This window comes from Oncorhynchus clarkii, chromosome 6 (assembly GCF_045791955.1).
Source record: "Oncorhynchus clarkii lewisi isolate Uvic-CL-2024 chromosome 6, UVic_Ocla_1.0, whole genome shotgun sequence".
NCBI lineage: Eukaryota > Metazoa > Chordata > Actinopteri > Salmoniformes > Salmonidae > Oncorhynchus > Oncorhynchus clarkii.
In genome coordinates, this window is record NC_092152.1 from 74,932,889 (window position 1) to 74,957,718 (window position 24,830).

General features: G+C 43.5%; 1 protein-coding gene across 10 annotated transcripts in view; it reads right to left on the bottom strand.

Moving 5' to 3' along the window:
- The window catches only part of LOC139411607 (chromodomain-helicase-DNA-binding protein 9-like), a 142,007-nt gene that overhangs the window by 22,139 nt on the left and 95,038 nt on the right, over positions 1-24,830 (bottom strand). For 6 of the 10 annotated variants that reach the window (XM_071158183.1, XM_071158182.1, XM_071158179.1 and 3 more), the window contains 15 exons: positions 23,887-24,024; positions 23,663-23,784; positions 20,375-20,618; positions 18,985-19,161; positions 18,513-18,656; positions 17,312-17,410; positions 17,025-17,181; positions 14,488-14,698; positions 12,867-13,062; positions 12,357-12,530; positions 10,029-10,214; positions 9,681-9,791; positions 9,342-9,538; positions 5,160-5,359; positions 4,807-4,966 (listed from right to left, as the gene is read on the bottom strand). In XM_071158183.1, coding sequence (XP_071014284.1) covers positions 4,807-4,966; positions 5,160-5,359; positions 9,342-9,538; positions 9,681-9,791; positions 10,029-10,214; positions 12,357-12,530; positions 12,867-13,062; positions 14,488-14,698; positions 17,025-17,181; positions 17,312-17,410; positions 18,513-18,656; positions 18,985-19,161; positions 20,375-20,618; positions 23,663-23,784; positions 23,887-24,024 — 2,516 coding nt within the window. The remainder of the gene's footprint in view (positions 1-4,806; positions 4,967-5,159; positions 5,360-9,341; positions 9,539-9,680; positions 9,792-10,028; positions 10,215-12,356; positions 12,531-12,866; positions 13,063-14,487; positions 14,699-17,024; positions 17,182-17,311; positions 17,411-18,512; positions 18,657-18,984; positions 19,162-20,374; positions 20,619-23,662; positions 23,785-23,886; positions 24,025-24,830) is intronic. The other 4 variants (XM_071158180.1, XM_071158184.1, XM_071158181.1 and 1 more) reach the window with 2 other exon arrangements.

A 24,830-nucleotide genomic window follows, 5' to 3' on the forward strand; every position in this document is an offset into this window, starting at 1 on the left:
TCAGAGGAGAGATGCTGTTTCCATGACGCACCCAGCCAGGCATCAGTGAGGTGGAAGGTGGAGGGTGGTGGGTGGAGTATGGTATGCCTGATCTGTGATGGACTGGCATACATTCTAGTCTCCCTTCCTCTCTCAAGCTAGGGTCTGAGAAAATCTAGTTTTTAAAAAATCTGTCTAACAGTGTGGCAGGTTAAAAGGTCCAGTGTAGATTTCTTCAGATGGTGTGTGTGGCCCTAGCTTTACACATCCAGTATGACACTAGTGGAAAGGGAGTGACATGAGAACACCCCTTCTGCAGGCAGAGCTGTGAGCTCCAGTGCTGAAGCTCAGGTCCAGGCCTCTCCCCTCCCTCCCTGCCTCTGAGGGGCTGTGCCCTGGGTCTCCCTGCAGCAGCTGCTGTTTCCTGTGGCTGTCATCACGCATTCCCTCTCTCTCTTACACTCAGACAGACAGCCTGGAGTGTGGGAGGTATCTGTCGGAGAAGGGAACCTCTCTGCCCCAGACATAGAGCTCATACATGCACATGAGTGTGAGTACACACACACACACACACACACACACACACACACACACACACACACACACACACACACACACACACACACACACACACACACACACACACACACACACACACACAATACAAACAGTCCACATGATACAAACAGTCAGATACATAAAGGTAAACACACACCCACAATCACATGCAGATCATAGAGAGTGAGACAATATCTGTGCCATAGAGAGTGAGACAGTGTATGTGCCATAGAGAGTGAGACCGTGTCTGTGCCACAGAGAGCGTCACGGTAAATGACTGAGGGTAGTGAGGTCTGCACAACGCATCACCGGGGGCAAACTACCTGCCCTCCAGGACACCTACACCACCCGATGTCACAGGAAGGCCATAAAGATCATCAAGGACATCAACCACCCGAGCCACTGCCTGTTCACCCCGCTATCATCCAGAAGGCGAGGTCAGTACAGGTGCATCAAAGCTGGGACCGAGAGACTGAAAAACAGCTTCTATCTCAAGGCTATCAGACTGTTAAACAGCCACCACTAACATTGAGTGGCTGCTGCCAACACACTGACACTGACTCAACTCCAGCCACTATAATAATGGGAATTGATGGGAAATGATGTAAATATATCACTAGCCACTTTAAACAATGCTACCTTATATAATGTTACTTACCCTACATTATTCATCTCATATGCATACGTATATACTGTACTCTATATCATCGACTGTATCCTTATGTAATACATGTATCACTAGCCACTTTAACTATGCCACTTTGTTTACATACTCATCTCATATGTATATACTGTACTCGATACAATCTACTGTATCTGCCTATGCTGCTCTGTACCATCACTCATTCATATATCCTTATGTACATATTCTTTATCCCCTCACACTGTGTACAAGACAGTAGTTTTGGAATTGTTAGTTAGATTACTTGTTGGTTATTACTGCATTGTCGGAACTAGAAGCACAAGCATTTCGCTACACTCGCATTAACATCTGCTAACCATGTGTATGTGACAAATAAAATTTGATTTGATTTGATCATATATATGACATGTACTAGCACAAGTCATACTGAGAATGTTACACATATCCCAACAGAACACAGGCCTCGTCAGTCTTAACCTTACATTCCTAACAGGCCAGTACTAGTAGCTACACAGTATTGAACACACATCTTCTAAATGTCATTATCATAGGACAGGGTGCTGGATCTCTGTGTGGGACAGGGACAGTAGGGGGCCATGCTTGTGCATGCCCCATCCCCACGCCAGTCCACATTCCTCCCTGAGGGGAAAACGCGGAGGTCAGCAAAGCCACAGAGTGTGTCCCCGTTTGACCAGAGAGCCTCCCATCACACGATCCCTGGCTTCAGCACTACTGCTCTGGGAACAATGGGGAACTTTCTGTGGAAGCCCTGCATGACTCTGTTTAAAGCAGAATGGCAGGAGACAAACCCCCAAACAACCCCCTTTAGAAAGACAGCAACCTACATCTATTTACTGTAGTTTAACACATTTCACCATCATCTATTTGGCTGTTTTATATCTCAACAACCATCATCTATTTGGCTAAGTTTTATATCTCAACAACCAGCATCTAGTTGGATAAGTTTTATATCTCAACAACCATCATCTACATCTAGTTGGATAAGTTGTATATCTCAACAACCATCATCTATTTGGCTGTTTTATATCTAAACAACCATCATCTATTTGGCTGTTTTATATCTCAACAACCATCATCTATTTGGCTAAGTTTTATATCTCAACAACCATCATCTATTTGGCTGTTTTATATCTCAACAACCATCATCTATTTGGCTAAGTTTTATATCTCAACAACCATCATCTATTTGGCTAAGTTTTATATCTCAACAACCATCATCTATTTGGCTGTTTTATATCTCAACAACCATCATCTAGTTGGATAAGTTTTATATCTCAACAACCATCATCTATTTGGCTGTTTTATATCTCAACAACCATCATCTATTTGGCTGTTTTATATCTCAACAACCATCATCTATTTGGCTGTTTTATATCTCAACAACCATCATCTATTTGGCTAAGTTTTATATCTCAACAACCATCATCTATTTGGCAGTTTTATATCTCAACAACCATCATCTATTTGGCTGTTTTATATCTCAACAACAATCATCTATTTGGCTAAGTTTTATATCTCAACAACCATCATCTATTTGGATAAGTTTTATATCTCAACAACCATCATCTATTTGGCTGTTTTATATCTAAACAACCATCATCTATTTGGCTGTTTTATATGTAAACAACCATCATCTATTTGGATAAGTTTTATATCTCAACAACCATCATCTATTTGGATAAGTTTTATATCTCAACAACCATCATCTACATCTAGTTGGATAAGTTGTATATCTCAACAACCATCATCTATTTGGATAAGTTGTATATCTCAACAACCATCATCTATTTGGATAAGTTTTATATCTCAACAACAATCATCTATTTGGCTGTTTTATATCTCAACAACCATCATCTATTTGGATAAGTTTTATATCTCAACAACCATCATCTATTTGGATAAGTTTTATATCTCAACTACAATCATCTATTTGGCTGTTTTATATCTCAACAACCATCATCTATTTGGCTGTTTTATATCTCAACAACCATCATCTATTTGGCTGTTTTATATCTAAGCAAACATCATCTATTTGGATAAGTTTTATATCTCAACAACCATCATCTATTTGGCTGTTTTATATCTCAACAACCATCATCTATTTGGATAAGTTTTATATCTCAACAACCATCATCTATTTGGATAAGTTTTATATCTCAACAACCATCATCTATTTGGATAAGTTTTATATCTCAACAACCATCATCTATTTGGATAAGTTTTATATCTCAACAACCATCATCTACATCTAGTTGGATAAGTTTTATATCTCAACAACCATCATCTATTTGGATAAGTTGTATATCTCAACAACCATCATCTATTTGGATAAGTTTTATATCTCAACAACCATCATCTATTTGGATAAGTTTTATATCTCAACAACCATCATCTACATCTAGTTGGATAAGTTGTATATCTCAACAACCATCATCTATTTGGATAAGTTTTATATCTCAACAAGAATCATCTATTTGGCTATTTTATATCTCAACAACCATCATCTATTTGGATAAGTTTTATATCTCAACAACCATCATCTACATCTAGTTGGATAAGTTGTATATCTCAACAACCATCATCTATTTGGATAAGTTTTATATCTCAACAACAATCATCTAGTTGGATAAGTTTTATATCTCAACAACCATCATCTAGTTGGATAAGTTTTATATCTCAACAACCATCATCTATTTGGCTGTTTTATATCTAAACAACCATCATCTATTTGGCTGTTTTATATCTCAACAACCATCATCTACATCTAGTTGGATAAGTTTTATATCTCAACAACCATCATCTATCTCTAAACAACCATCATCTAGTTGGTTTTATATCTCAACAACAATCATAAGCTGTTTTATATCTAAACAACCATATCTCAACAACCATCATCTACATCTAGTTGGATAAGTTTTATATCTCAACAACCATCATCTATTTGGATAAGTTTTATATCTCAACAACCATTATCTGCTAACTTATAGGTTCATATTTCAAACCATTTCATTGGATGTAAGAGTTGTTTTCTTCTCCCCATCATCATCATCATCTATGTATACAGTATAACATATAATAAATCCCTGGCTGTAGTGTAATCTGTTTTTTCTATCTGTCAATAAAAGATCAATGACAGCTATCAGTTTGTGTTAAAATCCCATTCAGATGATTATCATTCAGCAGTGTAATCTATAATCTGATTCACGGTCATTAATAGAGGAAAGCCACAGATGGAGAAGATGGCTGCTTCAATTTGTCTTAATTCCAGACAGTGGTGTTGATGTGCAGGAGTCAAAACTCTGCTATTGACAAAAACATAATTATGTTTTCACACAGGCTAGCTTCAACACACTGAAGCAAACTGAGGGAAATACAAAATATGAGAAGTTTAAAAAATGTTCTCAACTCTATATACGACAGAGATATATAGATATATATTTCCAACATCAATAAAAACATCAATAAAAACCAAGCTAAGACACATTGGAACAAACAACTTGTCTTTGTTAATGTAACTATTAGACAACAATACCATAAAAAAAATCGAAAAGTGTACTGAATATATTTAATACTATAGACCTATTGTACCAAGAGTAGCTTCTTACTTGTTGCAGTGGTGTTTGAGGTGCTTCTTGTATCCCTCGTCCTGCAGCATGTGTTCTGGGTTGTGCTTCCTGATCCACTCAGCCTTCTGGATGTCAAATGTGCTGGATTGAGTCTTCATCTTCTTCCCTTTCCTGCCTCTGGGGACTGGGGTCGACAGACCTGAGGGAGGAACACAGATACAATTTGTGGTTATGGACACCGGTTTATAAACCCACATTAAAAACATTAACAGTAAACCAATAGCACAGTGGTAAGGGGAAATGCCCTTTAAAGGAAGAATTACTTGAGAGGAACCAGATTCTAATTTGTGGTTGGACCCCTGAGGTTTGGTAATTGTGAGGTTGTAACGTACCCAGGTGGTTCTGTAGTTCCTTGGTCTGTCCGTCCTCGGAGGGGGCGATCAGGTCCCACATGAAGCTCTTGATCTTGTCGTCACCGCGGTAGTGAACCAGACAGTAGGCCAGAAGGGCTCTGCAGATAGACTCTACATCACGCTCTGTCAGCTGCTTCTTAAAACGACCATGGAGCAGGATATCCTTCCAACGACCCCACCTGGACGACACAGGAGAGGAGAGGGTCAATACAGGAGACAAATACTGTACAATATAGATGGACAACACAGGAGAGGAGAGGGTCAATACAGGAGACAAATACTGTACATTATAGATGGACAACACAGGAGAGGAGAGGGTCAATACTGGAGACAAATACTGTACAATATAGATGGACAACACAGGAGAGGAGACAAATACTGTACAATATAGATGGACAACACAGGAGAGGAGAGGGTCAATACAGGAGGGTCAATGGCACCAATACTACAACACAGGTGACACCGAGCAGTAGGCTGCTTCATTTCAATATTTATTGGCACAGCAGGAGACAAATACTGTACAGGTGGATATAGATGGACAACACAGGAGAGGAGAGGGTCAATACAGGAGACAACGTCCTATACATGATTTGTATGAAGAGGTGTCAAGATGTGTAAATGAGATGGAGCTGCCTTGGGAAAAACTCGTGGGTTTGACAACCGACGGAGCACCTGCGATGTGTGGACACAGGAGCGGACTGGTGGCGAAGATACGGGAAAAGATGCAAGAGGAAAACGCGACAGGTGAGCTGACAGCTTATCATTGTATCATACACCAGGAAGCGTTGTGCGGTAAAGCCTTGAAAATACAGGTGCGATGGCTAAGAGAAAGGTGCTTCAAAGATGGAGCTTCGTGAGGAGATTTGTCTGTTCTTGGACACAAAGGGAAAGACACAACACAACTCCGAGACGAAATGTTTCTGTGTATGACATTACGAGTCATCTGAATGCAATAAACTTGCAGCTGCAGGGTCGGGATCGTGTCATCTCTGATATGTACAGTACAGTGAAGGCATTTAAAACCAAACTGACTCTGTGGGAGACGCAGATGCGGAAAGAAAATTTGAGCCACTTTCCCAGCTGCCAGACCATGAAAGAGAAGCTCTCTACCAGTGCGTTCCCGAGCACACAGTTGGCTGATAAAATAGATGGACAACACAGGAGAGGAGAGGGTCAATACAGGAGACAAATACTGTACACCCCTGATATAGATGGACAACACAGGAGAGGAGAGGGTCAATACAGGAGACAAATACTGTACAATATAGATGGACAACACAGGAGAGGAGAGGGTCAATACAGGAGACAAATACTGTACATTATAGATGGACAACACAGGAGAGGAGAGGGTCAATACAGGAGACAAATACTGTACAATATAGATGGACAACACAGGAGAGGAGAGGGTCAATACAGGAGACAAATACTGTACAATATAGATGGACAACACAGGAGAGGAGAGGGTCAATACAGGAGACAAATACTGTACAATATAGATGGACAACACAGGAGAGGAGAGGGTCAATACAGGAGACAAATACTGTACAATATAGATGGACAACACAGGAGAGGAGAGGGTCAATACAGGAGACAAATACTGTACAATATAGATGGACAACACAGGAGAGGAGAGGGTCAATACAGGAGACAAATACTGTACAATATAGATGGACAACACAGGAGAGGAGAGGGTCAATACTGGAGACAAATACTGTACAATATAGATGGACAACACAGGAGAGGAGAGGGTCAATACAGGAGACAAATACTGTACATTATAGATGGACAACACAGGAGAGCCTCAGTACAGACACAATACTGTACAATATAGATGGACAACACAGGAGAGCCTCAGTACAGACACAATACTGTACAATATAGATGGACAACACAGGAGAGCCTCAGTACAGACACAATACTGTACAATATAGATGGACAACACAGGAGAGCCTCAGTACAGACACAATACTGTACATTATAGATGGACAACACATGAGAGCCTCAGTACAGACACAATACTGTACATTATAGATGGACAACACAGGAGAGCCTCAGTACAGACACAATACTGTACAATATAGATGGACAACACAGGAGAGCCTCAGTACAGACACAATACTGTACAATATAGATGGACAACACAGGAGAGCCTCAGTACAGACACAATACTGTACAATATAGATGGACAACACAGGAGAGCCTCAGTACAGACACAATACTGTACATTATAGATGGACAACACAGGAGAGCCTCAGTACAGACACAATACTGTACAATATAGATGGACAACACAGGAGAGCCTCAGTACAGACAACACTGTACAATATAGATGGACAACACAGGAGAGCCTCAGTACAGACACAATACTGTACAATATAGAAGGACAACACAGGAGAGCCTCAGGACAGACAACACTGTACAATATAGATGGACAACACAGGAGAGCCTCAGTACAGACACAATACTGTACAATATAGATGGACAACACAGGAGAGCCTCAGTACAGACACAATACTGTACAATATAGATGGACAACACAGGAGAGCCTCAGTACAGACACAATACTGTACAATATAGATGGACAACACAGGAGAGCCTCAGTACAGACACAATACTGTACAATATAGATGGACAACACAGGAGAGCCTCAATACAGACAACACTGTACAATATAGATGGATAACACAGGAGAGCCACAGTACAGACATAATACTGTACAGCAGTAACACTAAGAACAAGATGTGGTTGGTCTGGGCTGAAACTCAAGTCTGCACATTCTGTGGGTCCCCAAGATAAGTATTAAAGAACATTGTTAGGGTGCGTTCTGAGCCCTCTCCTGTACTCCCTGTTCACCCACGACTGCGTGGCCACGCACGCCTCCAACTCAATCATCAAGTTTGCGGACGACACAACAGTGGTAGGCTTGATTACCAACAACGACGAGGCGGCCTACAGGGAGGAGGTGAGGGCCCTCGGAGTGTGGTGTCAGGAAAATAACCTCACACTCAACGTCAACAAAACTAAGGAGATGATTGTGGACTTCAGGAAACAGCAGAGGGAACACCCCCCTATCCACATCGATGGAACAGTAGTGGAGAGGGTAGCAAGTTTTAAGTTCCTCGGCATACACATCACAGACAAACTGAATTGGTCCACTCACACAGACAGCATTGTGAAGAAGGCGCAGCAGCGCCTCTTCAACCTCAGGAGGCTGAAGAAATTCGGCTTGTCACCAAAAGCACTCACAAACTTCTACAGATGCACAATCGAGAGCATCCTGGCGGGCTGTATCACCGCCTGGTTCGGCAACTGCTCCGCCCTCAACCGTAAGGCCCTCCAGAGGGTAGTGAGGTCTGCACAACGCATCACCGGGGGCAAACTACCTGCCCTCCAGGACACCTACACCACCCGATGTCACAGGAAGGCCATAAAGATCATCAAGGACATCAACCACCCAAGCCACTGCCTGTTCACCCCGCTATCATCCAGAAGGCGAGGTCAGTACAGGTGCATCAAAGCTGGGACCGAGAGACTGAAAAACAGCTTCTATCTCAAGGCTATCAGACTGTTAAACAGCCACCACTAACATTGAGTGGCTGCTGCCAACACACTGACACTGACTCAACTCCAGCCACTTTAATAATGGGAATTGATGGGAAATGATGTAAATATATCACTAGCCACTTTAAACAATGCTACCTTATATAATGTTACTTACCCTACATTATTCATCTCATAGGCATACATATGTATATACTGTACTCTATATCATCGACTGTATCCTTATGTAATACATGTATCACTAGCCACTTTAACTATGCCACTTTGTTTACATACTCATCTCATATGTATATACTGCACTCGATACAATCTACTGTATCTGCCTATGCTGCTCTGTACCATCACTCATTCATATATCCTTATGTACATATTCTTTATCCCCTCACACTGTGTACAAGACAGTAGTTTTGGAATTGTTAGTTAGATTACTTGTTGGTTATTACTGCATTGTCGGAACTAGAAGCACAAGCATTTCGCTACACTCGCATTAACATCTGCTAACCATGTGTATGTGACAAATAAAATTTGATTTGATTTGATTTAGTATCAATGTTGGTTTGTATATTATCTAGCATAAGTGGTCCAGTCACTGTCACTGACCCGTATACTAATAGGTTCTTCTCCACTCTGAAGCACTCTGTCCTGCCATAGCTGTTGAGGCGGTCGTGGGGCCGGCGGAGCTTGGGCTTGTCCTCGTTGTCACTCTCCCCCTCTGACAGCTCTGCCAGCTCGTCCTTAGTGGCACTGAAGGGTCGGGTCTGCTTCCTCACCCTCGGAGTGTCAATTACCAGGCTGTTCTGTTGTGGAATAGGAACACACACAGATACTCAGATACTATTGTAGCAAATTCACACATGGCATTGATCTTATCTCCTATATAACATATCTCATCATGTCCAGAAAGAGCAGGTTCAGTGTTTAAACTAAAGCATTACTTACTCTGCCATTGGCAGTGTCCATGTCAATCTCAGCCTTCTTGGCCCACTTGTCCCAGAAGTTGGGGTCGTCCAGAGAAATATCTGTGCGGTTTCCGGATGCCACAAAACTGGCCTGAGAGAGAAGGAGACATTATATCACATTAAACCTTGATAATCAGATTCACTGTTCCTTCCTGAGTCTCCTTCAATGAGAAGTCTGAGTCTCCTAACAGAGCTGAGAGTCTGTGATGAAGAGTGACATGAGAGTAGACAGGAGACACTGGTTACTACTGTTAGTCATGCAGAAAGGAAAAAGATAGCAACATTCAAACAATGACCACTGTGTGGTGCTCTTTCAGTCACTGGGTACCTTGGCAAAGGTAGATCCCCGTCCCTCAGACTCGATGGTGATGGTCTTGGTCCTGCGTTGAAGGATCTGGTCGATATCCTCCTCACAGAACTTGGCCCCCTCATCCTCATCGTCCATCAGAGCTCCATACGCCCCTTTCCTCAGCAGGTCCTCAATCTCCTTTTTAGACAGCTGCTGCTGGGTCGGCTGGAGAGAGGGGAGGGGGAGAAGGAGAAACAGAGAGGGTGTTAGGGGAACTGATGATGGACTACAGTCGATCACAGACTGGACTATTTACACATTACATCCTTGTACACACAAACATGTGCACAACACATGCACACGCATTAACACCACACAAAAACAGACAGACACTCTAGTGTGAGAAACGAGGAGCGAGACAGTTAGTTGAACTGAAGCTGAACTGGATCACATGCCAGACCTTTTTAAATATTTAAGAGTAGCAGCAACCCCCAGCTGACCTATGGTGTGTTAGTATGCAGCTGGTGGTGATAATGTCTGCTCAACACTTTCTTCCTGATAGTCCAGCTAATCCAGAGAGAGAAACAGCTAAGCTCCTCCTACACACTGATGATGCACTAAGAGGATATCTCAAAGCTGTGTTTATTATATTGACCAGTCCACTTTCTACACTCTCATTTTGTAGAATAGACTTAACATTTTGTGCCTTCGGAATATATTCTGTCCCCTTGACTTTTTACACATTTTGTTACATTACAGCCTTATTCTAAAATGGATGAAATCATTTTTTCCCCTCATCAATATACACACAATACCCCATAATGACAAAGCAAAAATCATATATATATATTTTGCTTTGCAAATGTATATATATTATTTTTTTTAAAGAAGAAAAATGACATTTACATAAGTATTCAGGCCCTTTACTCAGTACTTTGTTGAAGCACCTTTGGCAGTGATTACATAATTGACTCTTCTTGGGTATGACGCTACAAGCTTGGCACACCTGTATTTAGGGAGTTTCTCCCATTCTTCTCTGCAGATCCTCTCAAGCTCTGTCAGGTTGGATGGGGAGCGTCGCTGCACAGCTATTTTCAGGTCTCTCCAGAGAAGTTTGATCGGGTTCAAGTCCTGGCTCTGGCTGGGCCACTCAAGGACATTCAGAGACTTGTCCCGAAGCCACTCCTGTGTTGTCTTGGCTGTGTGCATAGCGTTGTTGTCCTGTTGGAAGGTGAACCTCCGCCCCAGTCTGAGGTCCTGAGCACTCTGGAGCAGGTTTTAATCAAGGATCTCTCTGTACTTTGCTCCATTCATCTTTGCATCAATCTTGACTGGTCTCCCAGTCCCTGCCACTGAAAAACATTACCACAGCATGATGCTGCCACCACCATGCTACACTGTAGGGATGGTGCCAGGTTTTCTCCAGATGTGACGCTTGGCATTCAGACCAAAGAGTTCAATCTTGGATTCATCAGACCAGAGAATCTTGTTTCTCATGATCTGAGAGTTTTAGGTGCCTTTTGGCAAACTCCAAGCGTTCTGTCATGTGGCTTTCACTCTACCATAAAGGCCTGATTGGTGGAGTGCTGTAGAGATGGCTGTCATTCTGGAAGGTTCTCCCATCTCCACAGAGGAACTCTAGAGCTCTGTCAGTGACCATCGGGTTCTTGGTCACCTCTTTGACGAAGGCCCTTATTCCCGATTGCTCAGTTTGGCCGGGCGGCCAGCTCTAGGGAGAGTCTTGGTGGTTCCAAACTTCTTTCATTTAAGAATGATGGAGGCCACTGTGTTCTTGCGGACCTTCAATGCTGTAGAAATGTTTTGGTACCCTTCCCCAGATCTGTGCCTCGACACAATCCTGTCTCGGAGCTCTACGGGCAATTCCTTCGACATCATTGCTTGATTTTTGCTCTGATACGCACTGTCAACTGTGGGACCTTATATAGACAGGTGTGTGCTTTTCCAAATCATGTCCAATCAATTGAATTTACCACAGGTGGACTCCAATTAGGTTGTAGAAACATCTCAAGGATGATCAATGGAAACAGGATGCACCTGAGCTCAATTTCGAGTCTCATAGCAAATGGTCTGAATACTTATGTAAATAAGGTATATGTTTTTTATTTGTAATACATTTGCAAAAAACTGAAAACCTGTAAACCTGTTTTTGCTTTGTTATTATGGGTTATTGTGTGTAGATTGCTGAGAAAAAAAATTATATTTAATCAATTTTAGAATAAGGCTGTAACATAACAAAATGTGGGAAAAGTCAAGGGGTCAGAATACTTTCCGAATGCATAGAGCATGATACAGGTGCTGCAGTGTGTGTGTGTGTGTGTGTGTGTATGACGAACACAGCAGACTCACCCCTCCTCCCGGCACGCTGTTCTCTCTGCCACTCATGCTCTGCAGCACAGCCTTGTCCAGGCCCAGTTTGAGGCTGGCCCGGTCAAACATCTCCCGCTCGTAAGAGTTCCTGGTGATCAGACGGTACACCTTCACCGCCTTGTTCTGACCAATCCTATGGCAGCGAGCCTGGGCCTGAGAATAATAGAAAATAACTTGGTTATGACCAGCCCAATACATTTTATATTTGTCCAATAAAAATTACTTCAGGATCAAGATCGTTGCTCTGCTATAATAATATAATATATGCCATTTAGCAGACGCTTTTATCCAAAACGACTTAGTCATAAATACATACATTTTACTATCCAAACTGTGTCAATGAAAAAGTTAAACTATTATAATAGGATATAAAAGGCACTTCTCAATTCAAGGACTTCCTGAATTGAAATAGAAAGTGACCACACCTTTGTTGCTAATTGTATTACAGTGGAGGCTGAAGTCACTTTCAATGTCTGTGTGTGTCTTTACCTGCAGGTCGTTCTGTGGGTTCCAGTCTGAGTCAAAGATGATACAGGTGTCAGCAGCAGTCAAGTTGATGCCCAGACCTCCAGCCCGGGTACACAGCAGGAACACAAAGCGATCCGAGTCTGGTTTGCTGAAACGGTCTATAGCTGCCTGACGCAGGTTACCTCTCACTCTGCCATCGATACGCTCATACAGGTACCTGAGGAACACAGGACCATGCAGGGTTGGAGTAGGATCTTCTAGTACACATAATTACACATGTTCTTGTGTCACATCCAAGTATCATGAAGGGCAACATTTACATACAGTACGACACTGAGCTTTACAGTAGCTGATACAACACCAACCATCACACACTAAGAGGCCTCCAATTGCCACACAATATTTCCAGGAATTTGTTTTTGTCACCCACTGTAAAACAACATTCACTAGTTCTCTCCTTCTTTCCTCCATTCCTGTCTCTCTTTTCCCCTCTCTCTCTATTCTGCTCTCTCTCCCTACTTTCATCCTTCCTCCCCCTTTCTCTGGCAGAGAACAAGGTGGTTTAGCACGCTGATCAAGAGCAGCCTCTTTCCCAGGAGCACTGGCTTCGCCTCACCCCACATCCTACCCCTCATCTTCTTCACCTTACACACCTCACCTCTACAGTGACCCACTTCTCTCCACCCACCCACATACTCCTCTCTCCCTCTGTCTGATGTGGGAGTTCCCCGAGGGAGTCTGTGACCTGCCGCTGATCCCCGGCTAAGCCTTGCCTTGCCACTGAGCGGAGCACCTCGCCTTGTGTGTTTACACTGGTTTGGTTTGGGGTTTGAGTGCCAGAAAGAAGCAGGGAGGGGAGAAGAACACAGGGCCAGGCACAGGATAGTGAGAGAGACAAGAGGAGAGGATAGAGAGAGGGAGAAGAAGAGAGAGGACAGAGATATCAGGAGGGAAAGGGAGGAAGATATAGAGAGACCACACAGACCAGGCCAGTCGCCCGCTTTCCTCAGCTTAGACGGGCTGCTGGGATAATATCCTTTTCATTTAGCGTGCAAACAGGAAGCTCATTAAGCCAGGAGATTAAGACCTTGAATGAAAGGGTCTTGGTACATTTTTCTGCTTCTGTTACGCAGTCTTTATCATCTCCCTGCTCTGGGTAGCATTATGGAGTGATGAGCACTGGGGGCTTTAAAAGGCTCTTTCTCAGACAGTCACTGAAGAGCGAGGCTAATGCTTAGATATTCAACATTTCTCTTCAACTACATTCAATTTAATAAGGGAAAGTACTGGAGTGATTCAGCTTTTGTTGCACTGCAAACTGCTAGCTAGCTAACACCAGATAATAAACCATAAATACTTCACTTTGAAAATGGAGCTGAAAAATGGAAATTACAAAGTCTATTACCCTTTCAAGCATGATTCCTGTCTTTTTCCGCATCAGCCTAGCTGAAACTGCAGAGGGCATTTAAAATTCTACATGCACTGACACAAAGTAATAAACATTATATATCTCATCTCAAACTACCTCATCTCACAATATGAAATATCCGAGGAAAGAGAACCTTGATTTCCACGCTTCTATTGGAGTGGAGTACTTGGGAGCATAGTAATACAAGGCGAGAAGAGAGGCAGGCAGCAGTACCTTCTCTGGATGAGGTAGTCCTCCAGGATATCCAGACAGCGGACCATCTGGGAGAAGATGAGGACCTTGTGTCCCCCGGCCTTCATCTTGGGCAGCAGCTTGTCTATGAGGACCAGTTTACCAGCCGACTGCACCATGGCCTGCAGGTGGAAATCAAAGGCAACAGGGCTGTACACCTCTCGGAAGTCCTCCAAGATCTTCTCCTCAGCACCTGGGAGAAATGGAAAGACAAATAAAGTCAGTGATGGTATCAGTGTTGCTGCTACAATTGTACAAGCAGGGCGGGCCCCCGTCTAACGCTGTTGCCACTAGAGTTTGGCTTCTATTGGGAAAAGACTGGATGAAACTTAATCTGGTACCATGCTACCATTTTCACCTAATCTGTATGCAGTTCATATACAGTACCTACTTTAAGACAGACAGGAATAGCAACTCTGTCATGGAATCGATTTTGTACAATATGGTACTGGAAAAAAGAGTGTGGATCTGAGTGAGGTGGCGGTACAAGGAACTCTCTCTCTGGTCACTGGCTAGAAGGATAATGACCAAGCAACTGAATGACCAAAGAGACAACTCACACACACAGCTCACTGCCTTGAACTCACAAACCAGCATTGATGAAGAAAGGTACCATACCTACACTAATCTGTATGCAGGTCAAAGACAGTATGAGAATTAGTACTTCTATAATGCTTAACAAGTCTAACAACCCATATTTTGATTTGACATACTAAAAACTACTGGGTGGTTCGAGCCCTGAATGCTGATTGGCTGACAGCCGTGGTATATCAGACCGTATAACACGGGTATGACAAAACATTTATTTTTACTGCTCTAATTACTTGGTAATGTCACGACTCCCGCCGAAGTTGGCTCCCCTGCCTGTTCGGGCGGTGCTCGGCGGTCGTCGTCACCGGTCTACTAGCTGCCACCGATCCCTTTTCCCTTTTCTGTTAGTTTAGTCTTATGAGTTGCACCTGTTCCTATTTGTGTTTTCTTGATTTGCTTACCTATTTAAGCTTGTGAAGCCCACCCTTGTTTGTGCGGGATTATATTTTGTTCACGTGTATTGTATCGGAGGTGTTATTGTGCATTTAAAGTGCATTTCTCCGCGAACCCTCTGCGCCTGATTCCCACCTTCCCCTCCTAGTCATCCGTGACAGGTAACCAGTTTATAATAGCAATAAGGCATCTCGGGTTTGTGGTATATGTCCAATATACCATGGCTAAGGTCGTGCCTAAGAACAGCCCTTAGCCGTGGTATATTGTCCATATACCACAAACCCCTGAGGTGCCTTATTGCTATTATAAACTGGTTACCAACGTTTTTATTTGATTTATTTATTAAGAACAAATTCTTACTTACAATGATGGCCTACACTGGTCAAACCCGGACGGCGCTGGGCCAATTGTGTGCTGCCCTATGGGATTCCCAATCACAGCCGGTTGTGATACAGCCTGGATACGAACCAGGGTGTCTGTAGTGATGCCTCTAGCATTGAGATGCAGTGTCCTAGACCGCTGCGCCAATCAGGAGCCCATATACCAAGTTTATCAACTCTAAAGCTAATCCTTTAGTTGTCCTAGCCCTCATTAAAACTGACACACACACACACACACACACACACACACACACACACACACACACACACACACACACACACACACACACACACACACACACACACACACACACACACACACACACACACACACACACACACACACACACACACACACACACGTACAAACAGAAGCAGCTGTCAAACCACAGGCCAAAGGTTCACTAGGCTGGCCTTGTATGAGAGCACTGTGTCAAACCAGATTAACCAGAGCAAAAGTACACCAGTGGCATAAATATATTACAGCTAGGAGGGCAGGGAAGAGGGAGAGGAATGGACCAACACGGCAGCTTTTGGATGTGGGATGAATGGAGGGAGATGTGAAGTTAGTCCATTATCTGTTCCAGAGCCTCAATCTCCTGGCCTGCTTTCTCTGTTCTAGGAGTTCTGACACAGCTAGGAGAAAGATGGAGGGAGGAGGGTGGGTGAGAGAAACAGACAGCGCCATAGGGAAAGATAGTGAGGAATGAGGACGTCTCTGACTCAGAGGTTTTCATTCTGCCCCGGGGCAGCTATAGAGCTCTTTACTAAAGGTATGGGCGGGAATGACCCAAATCAGCCTTCCCCACGCGGCATACACTGTCCTTCCATATATCAACAGGCTACATACAGCGTTCCACAACCTAGATTGTAGCAATATCACTGTTAGTACCTTTGATGAGGTAATGCTGGTTACAGCAGCTTCTCAGCTCCATCATGGTGTTGACCAGGTTGAGTTACAGTCAGGCTTGGGGCAATGCCAGTCAATTAAGGAAGTAAACTGAAATTCCAATTCCAATTCTCTTCAATGCTTTTCAATGGGGAATTGGAATTTGGTTTACCTTCTGAATTGACTGGAATTTCAATGGAATTGACCCCAACCCTGGTTACAGTTAGGGTTAGGTATAGGTTAGGGTCAGGTACTGTGTTCAGTACCTTTGATGAGGTAGGGGTGGTTACAACACTTCCTCAGCTCCATCATGGTGTTGACCAGGTTGGGGACGTTGGCCTGGCCGACTCCTTTAGACAGGAAGGAGAAGTTCTTCTCTAGGATGGCTCTGTAGTACTTCTTCTGGATGTTGGTCAGCTCCACCTGACCACATTATATAGAAACATTCAATTATATAGGACAATACACAGAAACCACATCAGTCAGCAAAACTAAGACAAAAAAACACAAAAACTCAATCTCAAGCACACATTACAAACACGCACATACCCACCTCAATGATGGTTTCCTCCTTAGGAGCCAGCTTCTTCTCCACGTCCTCCTTGAGACGACGCAGCATCATGGGCTTCAGGATGGCCTGCAACTTCTGGACCTGAGAGAGACAGAGATATGCATGTTCAGATATGGACGCATGCATACGCACACATACACACAGACACAGTTTACAGTAATATGTGAAGCTTTTTGACCTGAGACACATAGAGAGAGACAGAGAGATGGAAGATACAGGTTAACATGTGGAGAGTCTGGAACGGGAACGCACGCACACACGCACATACACACACATGATTTTAACAAGAGGTGCTGAAAGATTAGCAGGATTAAGAGGGGTTGACCATGGGGCGGTCAGTGGTATGATTGTCAAACCAGTACAATACACTGAGTGTACAAAACATTAGGTACACCGTAGAAATCCTTCTTTAACATGTCTCCTCTCCTTCATCTACACCTGCTTTCTATGACATAGACTGACCAGGTGAATCCAGGTGAAACCTATGATCCCTTATTAAATCCACTTCAATCAGTGTAGATGAAAGGGAGGAGACAGGTTAAAGAAGGATTTTTAAGACTTGAGACAATTGAGACAATTGAGACATTGTGTATGTGCCATTCAGAGGGTGAATGGGCAAGACAAAATAGTTAAGTGCCTTTGAACAGGGTATGGTTGTAGGTACCAGGAACACCGGTTTGAGTGTGTCAATAACTGCAACGCTGCTGGGTTTTTCACACTTAATAGACTGATGAAGTCCATGAGGTTGATAATAGGGGTTCTAAATAACTGTAATTACATCAGCATAATGCTAAAGGGCCTTTAACATAACATAACTGTCTGTCTGTTTGAGCTCTATTCTCCTTCAGAGTTTCATCTGTACCAACAGGATCATTATCTCCACACACTGACACACTGTTCAAACACCAGGTGGGGTGAGTGGGGAAAACACACTCATGTCCCCTGACACCATATGAAAACAAATTAGCTTCTGTATTAATAATCATATTCATTATGATCAGTGATGGTAAAGGACACACTCACACACAGGCAAACAGGCAGAGACTAAACTATAACACACAGTATTTCTCACATACACACTTTGTTGATAGGAACCCAACAACATAATACTCACACACTCACACTGACAGCGACACACTTGATACGAACCCAACAACCACATGATAGAATCACACAGCCTCACCTGCTCCTCAGTCTTGAGGTCTCCAAACTCCAGCATGAAGGTATTCTCTGAGGGGAAGCTTTGAGGCTCCAGGAAGTGCAGCAGACTGAACAGCTCCTCTACCGTGTTCTGGAGGGGGGTCCCTGTCAGGAGAGCTTTGTGTTCCTGTAGAGAGAGGAGAGGGAAGAGAGAGATGTGAGTTAGAAACAATACAAGACACACAGCATAGGAACTCCAACCTACAAGCTGTGCCTCCACTGAACACAACTACAGAGAGAGGGGAGACCTCAATCACAAACAATCTTAAGATCCAACCAGATTGGTGTACAGTGATGGTTACCATTAGGGCACGTTTCACTGCTTCTCTCCACACACCAACAAGGTACTGATTGGAGACACACTAGGCCTAGGATCTCAAATATTCAAGCTGTAATGGCTGCATTTCTGCCCTTTGCTCAGTTCTGCCCTACATTATGCTGTGACTTGGACATACCAGATTCATGAGCTTGAAGCCCTCTAGAAGCTTGCAGTTCTTGTTCTTGAGGCGGTGGGCCTCGTCTATGATGACGCAGCGCCACTCGATGGCGTTGAGCTCTGGACAGCCGCCCAGGATCATCTCAAAGGTAGTGATGAGGGCGTGGAACTTGTAGGCTCCCCGCACCACACGACCCTGGAGGGAAACCAGGAAGAAACACACAGGGAGTCAATACAACTCTTCCATTCATTCAGCTTTTCTCATTGTCAATGGTTGAGTGTATAATGCCTTGTAAAGAAATATCAGTGAAATCAATCATTGGAGAAAGATGGTCCTACCATTCTCATATCTAGTGAGACATCCTGCGCAGTGTGTGATTCCCTGTGTGTTAAGGTGATTCCCTGTGTGTTAAGGTGATTCCCTGTGTGTTCTGTGTGTTAAGGTGATTCCCTGTGTGTTAAGGGGTGAGCCGTGCTGTAAGAATAAGCTCTGTGGCACCACAGTGACATCAAAGTCTTCCAGTGAGACAGCCTGGTGGCAGCTCCTTTTTCCTCTCCTCCCTCATCCGTTCATCCCCTCCTCCCTTGTTATATTTGCATACTAAGATCTCCTAACCGCTGTCTGTCATTCCACATTACTCTGACAACAACTGCAGAAAAAACATTTTCCCAGGGCTACCGCCTGACATGTGCCACCCTTCAAACCCTTCTCATGTGCCTTTAAATTGAGTCCTGCTTTCAAGTTTCAAGTTTTAATGTCACATGCTCAAGTACAGTGACATGTATTTTCTTCCAAGCTCTGACTCCAACAATGCTTTAATCAATAACAATGTCATAGTAAAAATAACAAGGTAGAACAAAGACACACAAGATATGAAATAAGAAGAACAAGATAAAGTCAGTAAGCATACTATATACAGGGTCAGTTCCAGTAGCATATTTACAATGTGAAGGGATACTGGATCATTAGGGGTAGATATGTATATGGGTAAGGTGACTAGGCATGCTGGAACATGACAGTCATGCTACTCAATATCTCTCTCTCATTATGTGGCCTGCAAGCTCTCCTTGGACAAATCTCATTGTCCGACTGAGTATCTCTGATATCATGTCACTATTCCCTGATACAAATACTGTCATTACTTGAATGGAACAGAGAGACACCTGAGATTCACTTCATCTTTCACAGCTAATGATGTGCATCACATTATCTCCTGTTCTTAGTCCCCATTATGAGATGCTGGCTGCCAGCGGGTTTCAAGGCCCTTTTGCTGTTGTTTTTGACAACCACCACCTCCCCTCATCAGAGAACAACTTTTTGAAACGTCAAGGACCCATCTGCTGTTGTCATTGTTGTTCATCTGTGGGACCCTGTACATCTTGTGTTGTTTATTTATGTTGTTGTTTACCTGTGTGTCTCTGGAGTACATCTCGTACTGCTGCAGCATCTGCCTGCTGACCATGGAGCCGTGGTAGACAATAACGTTGAGGTGGGTCCACGTTCTGAACTCCCTCTCCCAGTTGGCGATGGTGGAGAGGGGGGCGATGATGAGGAAGGGGCCCCTGATGCCCACACGCCAGATCTCCTCCAGAAACGTGATGGACTGGATGGTCTTCCCCAGACCCATCTCATCTGCCAGGATACAGTTCCGTCTGACAGGGAGGAAGAGAGGGAGAGAGAGGGGTGGGGGGCAGGGAGGGAGTAAGAAAGGAGTGAGAGGAAGCGAGAGGGGGGTTGGAGGAAGAAAGAGAGAGAGAGACATTACAGTCACAAAAAATGTATAGAGTAGTTGTGGTCCTGTCTGATATTGATACTAAGTGATGAGACTGGGCTGAACAGAATCCTTCCTCTAGTATTCAGGCAGAACATTAATCTGGTTGTCCAGAGGGTGCGGGTGTTACAGTGAATCTTGACATTAATTGCAAAGAGCAGATACTCCCACTTGCTTCCTATACTTTTTTCCTTAATCTTAAAGGCTCGGTGCAGTCAAAAACATGATTTTCCTGTGTTTTATAAATATTTCTACACTATGATGGAATAATACTCTGAAATTGTGAAAATTATGATAATGCTGATTGAAAATACCAGCTGAAATTTCAGCCTGTTTTGGTGGGATGTTGTTTTGGCCTGCCTGGTGACATTAAATTAGTTGATAGATCAATAAAGAGAGTTCTGAACCTTTCTGCCGATAACAGTTAGTTTTCAGTTTTCCCCTCCCCACTTAGACCCATCCCAGACAGTCCTAGCAAAATTCTTGCTTGAGAAATTGCTCTTTGCTAAGAAGCTATTTTTGTTTCTTTCTGACCGTTTTAATTGACAACAATCACAATCAAGGTACTTGATTGTTACCGAGAAATAATTTGATAGAGATAAAAAAAAAAGAAAAGTGCTGCATTGGACCTTTAAGAACTTCACAGCACTCTGAAACACAGTCCCAGTGGCAACACTACAGCCTGGCTACAAACAGATGATTTGGGATGTGTTCCACACTCACTCGCATTCTCCCTTGATCTCTCTCCATCTTTCTCTCTCCATATCTCTGTCTCCCTTTGTCACTATCCATCTTTCTCTCTCCCTTGATCTCTCTCCATATCTCTGTCTCCCTCTGTCGCTCTCCATCTTTCTCTCTCTGTCTTCCTCCTCTTCCCTTTCCCCACCAGCAGCAAGGGAACGGAAGAGGAGGAAGACAGAGAGAGAATGATGGAGAACGACACCCTCTCCCCACCAGCAGCAAGGGAAGGGAAGAGGAGGAAGACAAGAGAGAGAAAGATGGAGAGCGACACCCTCTCCCCACCAGCAGCAAGGGAAGAGAAGAGGAGGAAGACAGAGAGAGAAAGATGGAGAACGACACCCTCTCCCCACCAGCAGCAAGGGAAGGGAAGAGGAGGAAGACAAGAGAGAGAAAGATGGAGAGCGACACCCTCTCCCCACCAGCAGCAAGGGAAGGGAAGAGGAGGAAGACAGAGAGAGAAAGATGGAGAGCGACACCCTCTCCCCACCAGCAGCAAGGGAAGGGAAGAGGAGGAAGACAAGAGAGAGAAAGATGGAGAGCGACACCCTCTCCCCACCAGCAGCAAGGGAAGGGAAGAGGAGGAAGACAGAGAGAGAAAGATGGAGAGCGACACCCTCTCCCCACCAGCAGCAAGGGAAGGGAAGAGGAGGAAGACAAGAGAGAGAAAGATGGAGAGCGACACCCTCTCCCCACCAGCAGCAAGAGGCACACAGGCTAATAATGTTAACTCAGCCAAATCACTGCATGCTCTAAACACAACACAGGAAAACCATTTAGAATGTAACATCCACACTACCTCTGTGCAGTGACAAAGTCTCTAAACCAAACAAGCTAAACTGAAAGATAAGTGAATGAAAATGTCCTCATGAAAAACATTTTTAAGATTAAGACACAAATCAAAACAGACAACCAAGAAAACCTTCAGTCAATGAAAGCATCCTCTTTTCAAAGATACTGTAAAATGCAAGACAGACAACCTTTCGATCTTTTCAAATAGCCTATGTGGCGTAGTGCAGTGTTTTCCTGTACTGTTTTGCATGTTTATGCTGTTGTGTTCTTTCCTTTAAAGAAATATTATGAACCACTAGGGTTGGGCAGTATTTTCATACCTTCATACCGTTCCTGTACCATACAAGGGTATATGGTATTACTGGCAGTGCACAAAATGGGCGCAATTTATTTCCAAACGTAAAATATATATATATACATACATACATACACACATGGTGCCACGTTGATGGTGCCACGCTGAAAGTCACTGAGCTCTTCAGTACGGGCTACTCTACTGCCAATGTATACTCAATTTTATAAACCTGTCACCAACGGGTGTGGCTGAAATAGCCGAATCCACTCATTTGAAGGGGTGTCCACATAATTTTGGTCATGTAGTGTGCGTGTGTGTATATATATATATATATATATATATATATATATATATATATATATTATTATTATTTATTTTTTATTATTACGCACAAAGAAAGTTCAAGCAGAAGGGATCTTGATCCAGGAGGGGATTGATTGTTTCTGCTGTAACCAAGGAGCGTGATCTTGCAAGCTAGCCACATTGCGAGTAAGTTAGCAAACCAAATGCAAAGCTGGCGCCCTGAGCAGGAGATCATTTATTTGGCACATCTTAGATAGTTAACTGATAGTTATAAGCAGTGGTGTAGCACGCACCCCTCTGAGCTTTAGGGCGCCCCAAACCCCACCAAAAACAAATCTAAACTAAAATCATACTGTTGGTATTTCAAAATACCCCGGTGTATGGTATATACGACATACCGTCCAAACCTATTAACCACATTCTTCACAGGTTTTGCATACTAACCCGTGCTAGAAGTCAGCAGGCTCTGGGCAAGTGTCTCCCTGTCTCGGTACAGACATGCTGTCAGCTCACTGCTTCACTGGCTTCTCTTCTGCACTACTTGGCAATCTGACAGTCCAGCCCTTGTCTCTCTGGCTGGATGCAGTATGCTATAACCACAGAGCTGAAACCTAGGATTTGAAGTCTGGAACAACCCTGTGTTTCTGACTGTCAGAATCTGTTCAGGGCAGTAGAACACTGTGCGTTGCTGTTTGTTTGCACAAGCATACAGATGTGTGTGTGTGTGTGTGTGTGTGTGTGTGTGTGTGTGTGTGTGTGTGTGTGTGTGTGTGTAGCCTTAGGGGGGCCCTACTGACCTGTTGTACCAGTTGAAGAGGAGCCAGTTGACTCCCTCCAGCTGGTAGTCCCTGAGGACGTTACTGTTCCTGTACTCCCTCGACTGATCCCTCTTCTTCCACAGGCTGGCTGGGGGACGCTCCTGTGGGGTAGAGAATGTTAGTGGATGAGAAGATGAGAAGAGAGATGAGAAAAGAAGAGAGAGGAAGAGAAGAGAAGAGGAGGTTGAATAAAGGGGGCTTACCATCCTGCGGGAGTCTGGCCTTGCTGCCTGCAGCAGCTCAAACTCCTCTATTTTACTCTGGTCCACATCCCCCTTCAGTTCCCATGTACTGTCTTCATAGGGCAGAGAGCACCACTTCACCAGGTAGTACACCACCTGCTGGGGGAAGAGGGACGGAGAGAGGGGGAGGAGGGAGGGGGAAAAATGTTGTGAGTTAACACAAAAAAACATAGAAACTTCACCTTTTAGTAGCTACTAGTGTTGTCACTAGCGTCCTGTTCGCCCAGCCCCCCGTTTTCTAAAAACCTGCCACTGAAATTCACACTTTTACTCAATACGACACATAATGAATTTAACTTCACACTGTTCAGTGTTTAATAGAATACTGCATAGAATGGCTGATTTCCTCATATTTGCAAAGGCCTAGCTGTGATTTGGCTGGAGGAACACACATGCATAATGATCTGCATGTCATTGTGTCAGTAAGGAGAAAACACTGCATGAAACCTTCTTTACTCTTCAGTTAAAATAGACACACACACTCTCCATCCCTTCCTCACATTCAATCTCCCTCCCTCTCATAAAAACACACACACACACACACACACACTGCTCTCAACTTTTAAAACGCTAGGCACCAAACAGAATTTAAGGAGCACCAGAAAGAAATGGATTTCTGAACCGTTCAGTCTAGGGACAAGTATTTGATTGTCAATCAAATAACTGCCGGTCTCACGGTAATTGACCGTTAATTAACATAAACACATGTAGCATCTCCTGGCTTCCACACAGCCTACAAGCCACTGATGCTGACCTTTGGAACATATACATTAGAAAAAGTTTAATAAATCCATGTAATATAGCCTACACCTTCACAATAAATCCATTATTTACTTTAGACAGGTCTAAAGAAACATGATATTTAGAAAATGTAGTTTATTTCAGAAGGACAGAATAGCATACTC